Raw genomic sequence first — 12,193 nt, 5'->3', positions numbered from 1 at the left:
GGATGGGCAGGGCATGATTGACAGCAGATGTGCAAACTCTTTCTAAAAGTAAATGGAGGTGAATTAATTTGCATGATGCTGAAATAAAACATTAGAGTGTCCTTTTAAGAGTGTCAGTTTAAGAGGAACCACTCTCAAGCTATATTAACCTAGAATTAAAACAATGTGCGTGTGTTATTAATATGGATCTACTCTTTTAAGTTGAAATGAAATCACATTTATTTGCCATTAATAATTTTAAATTAGATGCACAATGATGATTTATATGAATTTACTGATGTTGTTTTAATTTAATTTTTGTAAATTTTGTTTTCTTTTTTTACCTCTAACCTAAGGCCGTGCACCTTAAGATTTGTAATACTAGCTCAAACTTGTGGGTTCCCCAACGCACAGAAAAGCTGTATAGATGAGACAGAGAAATGTATTTTAGTTGACTGGGCCTTTTTTAATCAAATAAATAGAATTTCTGAAGAGAATTGGGTCATTAGTGTCAGCCCTTTGTAACAAAATCAGATGATATGATTGAAAACACTCAAGCTACAGACAGAGGTCTTCAAACCGCATGACCAGAGTGCTGTCAATCATAGAAAAAGGGCAAAACCCGTTCAGTGTTTCAGTAAGGGCCAATGAGACTAGTTACCCGTAGAAGTGTGTGTGTGTGTGTGTGTGTGTGTCACTTCAAGTGCTCCAATATCAAGGTTGCATAACACCAGTGACACCAGCTGGTAGGAGGGAGAATTGAGAATGAGTACACAAAGGCATAAAGCACAAGTTATGAGACCAGCCACTACACATAGTAGGAAAATAGACACAGAAAAGAAGAAACATACATGCACAATTAATGCTTACTATCTTAATTATCGGGGTCTTACACTCTCTGGCAACAAGGGTAATTATGTCATTTTTTATCTGAACAAAAGACTAGATATCTCTTTCTCTATATGTCTAGATATTAGAGGTCTGGACCCTATCCTATTTGTGAGAGAGACCAGGTGCAGCAGTCACCATGAGCTTTGCCGTCTGTGTGTGTGTGCTATCCGCAGTGATGCTGATGATGGGTAAGGCCTCCTGAAGCTGGTTCAGGCACATTCCTCCACTCACACTGGATCTAACATTAGATTTCATTTACAGTATTTGTGTTCTTTCTATTGATGCTAATATGCTATGTTCTTTTTTTCAACAGGTGAATTGTCAGTGGCACAAGGTAGGCAATGATTTCTGAATTGTTCAGAAATGAATGCATTTAAACCACAGTCTCAGCTTTATAATGGTCTCTACCATTAGTAGAGCTAATGGCCTTAGTGCTACAATCTGAATCCAGCTTTGTAAATTTCATGATGAAATGGATATAGTGGAGGAGATGTACTTATATGTTTGTTCCCATTTTCGGCGTGGGATTGTGCATCAATTTTTTTTGTATTCTGTTCTATGAATGAAAAATGAAACTATTTCGCCATGTTGAAAGAAGTTGTTTACTTTTGTTTGCCTATTTATGTGCTTCACTTTTTCACATCATCCACTTCCTTGTCACTTGTCACACACAACACCATCAACATACAGTTGAACACAACGTACACTTCAAATGATTGGATCACCACCCACCCACCCTACATATCTCTATTTTTTACAGGTTACTTTACAGTTACTTTTACAGTTACTTTAGTTTATGTTCTTGTATCTTATATATTTGCAATAAAAACATGTGGTAACACTTTATTTGAAGGGGTCTACACAAGGGTGACATGTAACCGTCATAAGATTGACAAGACACATGTCATGCACATTAATGACACATTATTGATGTTTATGACTGTTGTCATAATGTGTCATTCGGTTTTTGTAATGTCAAGTTGACATTGTTTGGGTGTCATCATTATAACAACTTGACATTAGCCAAGGTGACATTATTTGAGGGTGTCTCTGTCATGACAACTTGACATTAGCCAAGAAAATGTAAACTGTTTACAATATTGTCATGACAACTTGACATTAGCCAAGAAAGAAATGCAAAATTGACATATAACTGTATTTGGCCTGACTCATCTTCTAGGTTTGTGAAGTGGTGGGCCGGAACAATTGGCTGTCATGACACCATTATAAATTAGATATACTCAACATATTGTAGCAAACTGCAATGTTGTCTCAGAATGTTTTTTATTGGCTTAAGACACTTTAACACACGAACAGTAATGCCGGGCCAGACCCGGCCCTTATGCCCCAGCACTGAACATCTGCCCTAGGCTGCATGCAAACACTCCAACTCACTGTAGAACATAAACACGACAGACATGACATACAACATAACACATCACACTGCACAGCATCATGGGAGCACAGTCATAAACCAGCTAGACTCAGTTCATTACAATATTGAACGTACATTGTAGATGTAACCCACTCGAAAATAGCCTACTAATAGGATTACATTATATCTAATTTCTTGATTACTTTTAGTTATGTTTTCCCTGCACACCGTATTGTCCAGTAGGTGGCAGTGGTTTTAGCACTTTGAGTCCCTTTTCTGGTTTGTTTTGGATGAACTAGAGTGGTGGACACTGAAATTTTGACGATTGGTCCTGTCTCGACTTTTCTGACTTGTTTTGAATCGCATTTGACTACTCAGAGTGGCTGTCAACAGGCATACAGTACTCAAACATGTCCTAAAACAACCCTTAACGTTCGTTTTCAAAACTGTGCAACTCACCGAGTGGATAGTGGTGTTCGTTTATGTTCAAAAACAAGTTGCGTAGCGAAATACAGTTTCTGTCGTGTTTTATTTGGCATTTTGTAAAATCCCATTGATTTCTGTTGGAAGACTCATTGCACGTTGATATTACTGCGCCACCGTCTATGCTCTTGGGTGCTCCTTGTTGGTGCCCCCCCCTCCCCAATCCCAATCCTCCCCCACCTTTCTTATGCAGCCCTTGCCACTTAATCTACTAAACCCCTCTTCTACTGCACTTTTTACCCCCCCATAAATGCACAAATAGGCTGACACCAGACATAATTTCACTGCATTTCTTACTTCCAGTAATTATATGCATGTGACAAAAAACTTCCTTGTATCGTATCCTTGTATGCTTTAGGTTCAAATATTGAGCTGAAGTTTATACACGGTTGTGAGGTGTCTGGAAAAAAAAAATCCACAATAGCAAATAAGACGGCCGATATATATTTGATTTTAATAATCAACGACCACCACTAACCACTCGGTGAGTTGCACAGTTTTGAAAACGAACGTTAAGGGTTGTTTTAGGATATGTTTGAGTATGCCTGTTGGCAGCCACTCTGAGTAGTCAAAGGCGATTCAAAACGAGTCAGAAAAGTCGAGACAGGACCAATCGTCAAAATGTCGGTGTCCACCACTCTAGTTCATCCAAAACAAAGCAGAAAAGGGACTCAAAGTGCTAAATACCGGAATTTTCCTTTAAAAGGGTTTTCCCCACCAAACCTACTTCTAAGGAACGAATAACAGCAAAGGGTCGAAATTACCACAAGGAGTTTACTTGTATGAGTTTTCTCTGGTGAGTGTTTTACACGTGTTCGTCATTTATTTTACTAGCAGACATTGCGAGATAGATGTGTTTAATGAGCTAAGCACGTAAAAGTTCTATTTTTCTGTAACCCAGTTGTTTAATGCATTATGTGGAAATGTATTGATGATATATGTAGCCTGCTGCATAAGCTAAAAACCAATCGGAGTTGAACATGAGTTTAATGATATGAAGTGTTATTTCATGCGTTGAAGCCATGCTACTAAGTTACGTGGTATGCTAGTGCTGAAGTTTCATGTACTGTATGTAGTGAATGATAATGTAATAATTAAACAATTATGTCAAGTTGTCATGACAATATCATGCCAAGGAAAGTGTTCATGACAATTATAATGATGTCATGACAGTCAATTGTTCAGGCCCATCCCTTCAGAAACCTAGAAGATAAGTCAGGCCAAACACCTTGCATTTCTTTCTTGGCTAATGTCAAGTCATCATGACAATATTGTAAACGGGTTACATTTTCTTGGCTGATGTCAAGTTGTCATGACAAAGACACTGTCAAATAATGTCATCTTGGCTAATGTCAAGTTGTCATAATGATGACACCCAAACAATATGTCATCTTGACATTCCAAAAACCGAATGACACATTATGACAACAGTCATAAACATCAATAATGTGTCATTAATGTACATGACATGTGTCATGTCATTCTAATGACGGTTACATGTCACCCTTATGTAGACCCCTTCAAATAAAGTGTTACCAAACATGTTTAACTGTTTACCTTGCAGAGATAATCAACAACTTATCCTTGAAATATATTTACAGCTGTATTCTACCCCTATGGACACGGAGACGTAGTGAATGGTCGTGTGGATGATGGGAGTTCCTCTGTGATCAGCCTGCTTCGACCATTCAAGTTCTTTGGAGCTACATACCAACAGATGTTTGTAAGTTCACACAAAGATATAAGCCATTTGATAATAACACATTTGTGACACTTCATTTATTAAATCATAAATAGTTAATACATGAATAAAATGGAATTAATAGATAAAATGATAATATACTTTGGTGACCAAATGTCAAACAAAAAATGTATCATACTGCCTAATAATGAAGGTAGAGATGAAGAACAGAGGCTTTCCTTGCCATGAACAGTTTCTGTCTTTGCAGGTGAATAACAATGGCCACCTCACCTTTGACAGTGCCTGGTCCAGTTACACCCCTTACCAGTTCCCTGCAAACGGGCACAGAGATCTTATTGCCCCATTCTGGACCGACCTTGACAACAGAGGCAACGGCAACGTATCCTACCGGCAGTACACCAGTGGCAGTGTTCTTCAGCAAGCCACTACAGACATTAACCAGTATTTCCCTGGGTTGAGCTTCTCAGCTTCCTGGGTCTTTGTTGCAACATGGGACAGAGTAGCATACTATCCCCATTCAGGAACGGTAAGTCATTCAAATACACACACCTGTATGTTTGTGTACAAGTGTAATTTTAGCCAGCTCTGCAGTATGTATGTAAACCTCTGTCCAGATGCCTTAAGACAGTGTTTCTCAAACTCTCAAGCTTACATAGGCAGTGTTGCAGAACTGTTTGGATGTACATACAAGTTGGTTCGATATGGCAAACAGCTCATCTATATATATTTTACGTCTGCTCGTGGACCATTTGGGATAGCTTGTGGACCACAAGTGATTCCCGGACCACACCTTGAGAAACATTGCCTTAAAGGAACACGCCACCCAAAATCAGTAGTGATATATGTTCTTACCGTAACTTTCACGAGTTGAGTCGTACCTCTCCCGCGTCGGTAGGTGCACTCATAGGCTCTGTCGCGCGTCGCGAATGTGTTAGCATGTTGCTATGCTAGCGGGCTCTGCCGTGGCCGTAGAGAGAGGCACATAGCAGTATTCAAACACCTCCACGTTTTACCTACTTAAATACAGTTGCACGAGTAGTTGATGAAAAATGTTAGGGCACACAACATGAAACGTGACGATTTTCCAAGCGAATAAACATGAGAACTACAATGTGTGGCGCAATAGCACTTGGGAGTACTTCGACCTAGCGTGGTAATATTATTAACACCTAATTGTAGATCCTATCCACCACAGAGTTTAGAATCCATGCTGGATCGACCCTCAGCCTCTCCCTCCCCTCTGAGCGAGAGAGGCACACACACTAGAGATGCGCTGATGGGCTATTATTTCAACCATAACTGCATAGCAAAACTTATCATCCATCAGCCATCCATCAGCACTAAAGTTTGTTGACCAATTTTCAAAACTGCACCCGCCATCCGCTGGTTGTTTTAATGTAGGCTATATGGGTGATGCAGCGCTGCTGACGTGAGGCTAGAAAGCCCTTGCCTGTTCTAGAAAGACTGATCTAATGCAGCAAATATATTAAAAGGCAAAAGTCGTACATTGGCTAGGCCTATCCCCAGAATATCAGCAGCAAACTCAGTCTCTGTCGCGCAAAACAGTCTCCAAATAAAACGCACATCGGCCTGTTGCCTATTCTGCCAGCTTGTGACAATATATCGTCCAAAATGCTTGATTGCATTGCATTCTCCACATTTTTAGCTACATTTTCATGTACCACATCAGCATTTTTGTTCAGTGAATCTTTTGTAAATTGCCTGGCTTGCCTCAGCTTCGGTCACGTCCTTTTACAATTTTATCATTGTAATAAAAAACACAATTTGCCACATAATTTCAGCATGCTCCTGGCCTACTAATTAATGCCTATTGTAGGCTACTTTATTTTTTGCAAAAAGAAAGAAATCCTTGATAAAATAACAAGTCATTCACATTATAGGCTACTTTACACACTGTTATGTCAGGTTGACTGACAAGCCTGTTCTGAAGACTCCCATTCATTTTGACTGCACGAGCGCGTCTTTTTCAGACAGACATCGCAATTCATTTTATAGCCTAGCAGGCCATCGGACAAATATGACGCCTCGATATTAAAGAAACTCCGACTCCATTCATTCTGAAAGTCCACCGCACAACAATGCAACGTGCATGTTCACATTTTTAGTAACAACCGCCAAACTTGCTTGCTTGCCTTACACATCTAAGTTTTCCGACTATTTTTCTTACCTTCTTTTTCCGCTGTGGATGTTAGTGAGTTTGTAGAAGTTTTAGCTCTTACGTTCTGAACATCTCGCACTGCCATCGCCCGATGTCATTTCTTAGTCATATCACTCTCTGTCTCTCTTTTAAATGCCTATTCCCTGAATGGTAGGCTACAATTATGTGTTTTATATATATAGGCTAATATCTAAACAAAATAACCCAGGCACTCATCTAGGATATAACACAGGTTGAAGTTGGTTCTATTTAGGGAGGTGAACATCTGTAGATGACTCAGAAATGACATCGGAAGACAAGGAGTGAATATGGCAAGAGGCAAGCCGAAGTCTGCTGACAAGGGCCCGACGGTAATTGTAAAGCAATTTACAAAAGATTCACTGAACAAAAATGCTGATGTGGTACATGAAAATGTAGCTAAAAATGTGGAGAATGCAATGCAATCAAGCATTTTGGACGATATATTGTCACAAGCTGGCAGAATAGGCAACAGGCCGATGTGCGTTTTATTTGGAGACTGTTTTGCGCGACAGAGACTGAGTTTGCTGCTGATATTCTGGGGATAGGCCTAGCCAATGTACGACTTTTGCCTTTTAATATATTTGCTGCATTAGATCAGTCTTTCTAGAACAGGCAAGGGCTTTCTAGCCTCACGTCAGCAGCGCTGCATCACCCATATAGCCTACATTAAAACAACCAGCGGATGGCGGGTGCAGTTTTGAAAATTGGTCAACAAACTTTAGTGCTGATGGATGGCTGATGGATGATAAGTTTTGCTATGCAGTTATGGTTGAAATAATAGCCCATCAGCGCATCTCTAGTGTGTGTGCCTCTCTCGCTCAGAGGGGAGGGAGAGGCTGAGGGTCGATCCAGCATGGATTCTAAACTCTGTGGTGGATAGGATCTACAATTAGGTGTTAATAATATTACCACGCTAGGTCGAAGTACTCCCAAGTGCTATTGCGCCACACATTGTAGTTCTCATGTTTATTCGCTTGGAAAATCGTCACGTTTCATGTTGTGTGCCCTAACATTTTTCATCAACTACTCGTGCAACTGTATTTAAGTAGGTAAAACGTGGAGGTGTTTGAATACTGCTATGTGCCTCTCTCTACGGCCACGGCAGAGCCCGCTAGCATAGCAACATGCTAACACATTCGCGCCGCGTGACAGAGCGTTTGAGTGCACCTACCGACGCGGGAGAGGTACGACTCAACTCGTGAAAGTTACGGTAAGAACATATATCACTACTGATTTTGGGTGGCGTGTTCCTTTAAGAGACATGTTAGCGACAAACACTAACATCCATTGTTTTTAGCCTACTTACTAGCATGTCTGCCTTCCAATCCAAGGTGCTGGAAGTTGCGGATTTGAGCCCGGGCAGATGCAGGGCTGAGCAGCCTGGTTGAGACAGCATAAGAATAACAAATTAATATATTAAAATGTGTATATTTTGCGAAGAGTGACAAAACCTGTATGCTGTATGCAGAGTTTGCAGACATAATAACACTGAATGATATACTCTAGGAAACATCATTCCAAGTGGTTCTGATCTCTGGTGGTCAATACACTTTTGTCCTGATGAACTATGGTGCCATTGCCTCAACCTACCATAATGTGCAGGTACAAAAAACACATTAATTATGATATGGATGGGAGGAGAAACAAATTGATAATTAACTCAAATTTCAATCCATCAATGCTGTTTTCAGGCTGGCTATGACACAATCAACTCTACTCATCATTTTTCAATTCCTGGATCTTTCGGGAACTTCACAAATTTCACACTCTCAAGCAACGTTAACATACCAGGTCGCTGGGCCTTCAGAACAGATCATGGTTCACGGGACTGTCAATACAATGGTATGATTTACCTCTGCTGTTGCAAGTCTAATTTTCTGCAAATACATCGTCGAAACTTGTAAAATTAAACCACCACCACCAGTTTTTTAAGTGAAACATTAGTGATACAAGTAGTAAATTGGAAAAAGTCAGATAATGAAATGAAAACTTGGGATTTTAAACACATCACACATTCTGACTTATATTGCAGTACAATATGAAACATGATCACTGTGGGTGTATACTGAAGTGGCATTTAATACGGTGTGAACGTTGGTTGGAGGACACTAACAGTATGCACAACTGGAACTCCTTCAGGCTCACCTGTGCAGGTAGGGGACTCTTTCTGGAGAGATGCCACCTGTCAGCAGAGATGCACCTGCGTCAGTGGAGGCCTCCTCCAGTGCCAGCAGCAGCCCTGCAGCTACACCCAGGCGTGTCGTCCAGCATCCTTCCAGTACTCCTGCCAGAATATTCAGCGCCGCACCTGCACCATCTCTGGAGACCCCCACTACTACACCTTTGACGGGAAAGTCTTTCACTTCCAGGGAACCTGCACATACGTCCTCTCAGAGGTATTATACTTTCAGTGCCTTTAAACATGGGTTTAATAAGTTTCTTTATTAATATGTTTGTTTGGGGGCTTAAGACTTAATATTTTCACTGAAATGTCTGCTAGGCTTGTGGCAATGGACTGCCATACTACCGGATTGAAGGGAAGAATGAACATCGGGGCAGCACACATGTGTCTTGGACTCGTCTTGTAAGAGTGTGGGTTTATGATGAGGAAATTGAACTTGTCAAAGACCATCGTTACCAAGCAATGGTAAGTACAACAAGAATACAAACTAAATGTTCCCAGGCATCAAATTCACAATTTTCAAACAAGGTTCAAACTGTTCTTCTCTAAATGGCCCATTGTTAATGGTAGCAATTTCCTTCAGGTGAATGGTAGCTTTGTGACAACCCCATTTACTCTTCGAAATGGGTCCATCCGAGTCTACCAATCAGGTTTCTCTGTGGCTGTCAGTACAGACTTTGGCCTGCTGGTCACCTACGATGCCTATCACTATGTCAGAATCTCAGTACCCTATGAGTACCAGAATGCAACCTGTGGCCTTTGTGGCAACTTCAACTTCCAACCTAACGATGACTTCCGAACCCGCGGTGGGCAGCTTGTGAGCTCAGACGTGGAGTTTGCTAACAGCTGGAAGGCAGAAGGGGACACTGACCCTGGCTGCCAGGACGTGCGATGTGCAGGACTTGCTTGTGCTGCCTGTACCCAAAGCCAAAGGACTCTTTATGGAAACACAGCCCACTGTGGTATCTTAAGCAACAGTGTCGGTCCATTTGCCTCCTGTCACTCAAGGCTGTCTCCACAGACCTTCGTAGAAAACTGTGTGTATGATCTGTGTGTGGGTGATGGCTACCAGCCCATTCTCTGCCAAGCACTCAATGTGTACGCTGCCCAGTGCCAACAAGAGGGCATCCAGTTGGGCCAGTGGAGAAGCCAGGGATTCTGTGGTGGGTACTGACTCTGTAAATATACTGTATCCAGTAAGCAGTTTTGGCAAGCGTTCAATTTACAAATTTTTGTTTCCACAGAAATCCCCTGTCCTGCCAACAGTCACTTTGAATCACAAGGAACTGGATGCCCTGCAACCTGCAGCAACCCCAACGCCCTCCAGAATTGCCCTCTGCCCAACCAGGAGAGCTGCATCTGCAATGCTGGCTATGTCCTAAGCGGTGGAGAATGCGTTCGGCAGAGTGACTGTGGTTGCACCTTCGAGGGGCGGTACTACACAGCTGGGGAGACAGTGGTGCTAGACCAGGAATGTGGGAGACGTTGCCACTGTACTCAAGGGTCAATGATCTGCCAGGCACACAGCTGCAGTGAGCTTGAGGTATGTGGGGTCCACGGTGGGGTGCGGGGCTGCAGACCTGTCAGCTTCTCCACCTGCTGGGTGGAGAGCTTTGGGTCCTACCGCACTTTTGATGGACAGACCTTCCACTACCCAGGTGCATGTAGTCTGACGCTGGCTAGGGTCAGGGGACAATCTCAATTACCTCACTTTCAAGTAACTGTTGAGAAAGTTCCCACAGGCCCAAGAGATTTTGACAGACATCTGAAGTTTGAAGCAGAAGGAACACAAGTCTCGGTGAAGATGGGAGAGGGAGCCACAACTAAGGTACAGGATCTATTTTTACACATATCCAAATAGTGTGCCTCATACAGATACTGGTTACACTTCCAATACCATGATATACATCTGTAAGTATAAACCTAATGTTCTCCCATTAGGTGGATGGGCAAACAGTGGGCCTTCCGTTCAGCGTCAGCCCCGGTGATATTCACATCTACCACAGCAGTGTAAAGGGTGTTGTCATAGAGACCAACTTCGGAGTGCTGGTGAGAGCTGACTGGCCACACGTCATCCGTATCACCGCTCCAGACAACTACAACGGCACTCTGGGAGGCCTGTGTGGAAATCTGAATGGAGACCTTCGTGATGACTTTCTCTCCCCCACTGGAATTCCCCTCAACGACTCTCAGCAGTTTGGGGACAGCTGGAGAGATGGCTCCCTGTCAGCACACTGTGTAGAACCTCAGGTCTGGGAACATGGACACTACCAGAACACCAGCCAGTTCAGGGAGCTCTGTGGTATTATGGGATGGGGACATGGGCCTTTTGGCCAGTGCCAAGCAAGTCTTGACCCCTGGAGCCGAATTGAAGACTGTGTCCAGACTCTAGTGAGGACCCAAGGTGCTCGAGAGGGACTGTGTGAGGCACTGCGTGGCTATGCCCTGCTTTGCCAACAGAGTGGCATCACAGTAGGGGAATGGAGGAACATCACTAACTGTGGTAAGTGTGATAACATACTATAATAAATATATATAATAAACTATTTGAAATGGAACTGACCTGTCATTCCTTTTTATAGAGGCAACTTGCCCAACTAACAGCCATTATGAGCTGTGTGGTACGTCCTGCCCAGCTTCCTGCCCAAGCCTGTCTTTCCCCTTCCTGTGTACCCAGCAGTGCCAGGAGGGGTGCCAGTGTAATGACGGGTTCCTCCTGAGTGGGGATCGCTGTGTGCCCCCCACGGGTTGTGGCTGCCACCACGGCGGGCGTTACAGACAGAGTGGAGAGCGCTACTGGTACGGCGAGGAGTGCCAGTCCCTGTGCCAGTGTAATGGCATTACTGGGCAGTCGCATTGCACCGCCTCTTCTTGTAGTGCTCAGGAGTCTTGTGGAGTTGTGGATGGACAGTATGGCTGCCATCCCAAACCTGAGGCCACCTGCTCGGCCTCTGGAGACCCACACTACACCTCCTTTGACAGACGCACCTTTGACTTCCAGGGCACTTGTCGTTACGTCCTGGCATCAGTGTGCAATGGAACACAAGGCCTACCTCACTTTCAGGTGGAGGCCAGGAATGAGGCATGGAATGGTCTGCAGGTCTCCATCACTGTGGCTGTTTATGTCAATGTGTCTGGACATCTCGTGTACATCTCAAAATACAACCAGGGAACCGTGCAGGTAAGGGTCAAGTTATTTTTTAGAAGATTATTTTAAGTTGCAGGGTAGTGTTCTCCTCTTATCAGTGTTTACCCAGTTTCTGAATCTGTCACATGGGTGATTACAGTCAGGGTGCGATTTGTAGGGGGGGATGGTGAGGATTTCCCACCCTCTGGTTTTCCTATCCCTACCTCTGCTAAATTATTTTTATCGTCGGGGGG

At 43.0% G+C, this 12,193-nt stretch overlaps 1 protein-coding gene across 1 annotated transcript in view; it reads left to right on the top strand.

Moving 5' to 3' along the window:
- Nucleotides 1–12,193, top strand: part of LOC143101691 (alpha-tectorin-like) — a 44,679-nt gene that overhangs the window by 13,695 nt on the left and 18,791 nt on the right. The window contains exons 2-13 of the mRNA XM_076264828.1: nt 950–1,058; nt 1,184–1,204; nt 4,330–4,451; nt 4,678–4,956; nt 8,137–8,232; nt 8,322–8,472; nt 8,770–9,026; nt 9,131–9,277; nt 9,396–9,975; nt 10,057–10,640; nt 10,754–11,315; nt 11,395–11,993. Of these exons, the coding sequence (XP_076120943.1) occupies nt 1,007–1,058; nt 1,184–1,204; nt 4,330–4,451; nt 4,678–4,956; nt 8,137–8,232; nt 8,322–8,472; nt 8,770–9,026; nt 9,131–9,277; nt 9,396–9,975; nt 10,057–10,640; nt 10,754–11,315; nt 11,395–11,993 (3,450 nt within the window). The 5' untranslated portion in view covers nt 950–1,006. The remainder of the gene's footprint in view (nt 1–949; nt 1,059–1,183; nt 1,205–4,329; nt 4,452–4,677; nt 4,957–8,136; nt 8,233–8,321; nt 8,473–8,769; nt 9,027–9,130; nt 9,278–9,395; nt 9,976–10,056; nt 10,641–10,753; nt 11,316–11,394; nt 11,994–12,193) is intronic.

Source organism: Alosa pseudoharengus, unplaced genomic scaffold (genome assembly GCF_046254945.1).
Source record: "Alosa pseudoharengus isolate Yale_2024_CS ecotype anadromous, Long Island Sound unplaced genomic scaffold, YU_APseudo_1.1 YU_APseudo_1.1_scf_4, whole genome shotgun sequence".
NCBI classification, from domain to species: domain Eukaryota; kingdom Metazoa; phylum Chordata; class Actinopteri; order Clupeiformes; family Clupeidae; genus Alosa; species Alosa pseudoharengus.
Note: the sequence above shows the minus strand (reverse complement) of the source record. Positions and strands in the feature narration are given on the sequence as shown.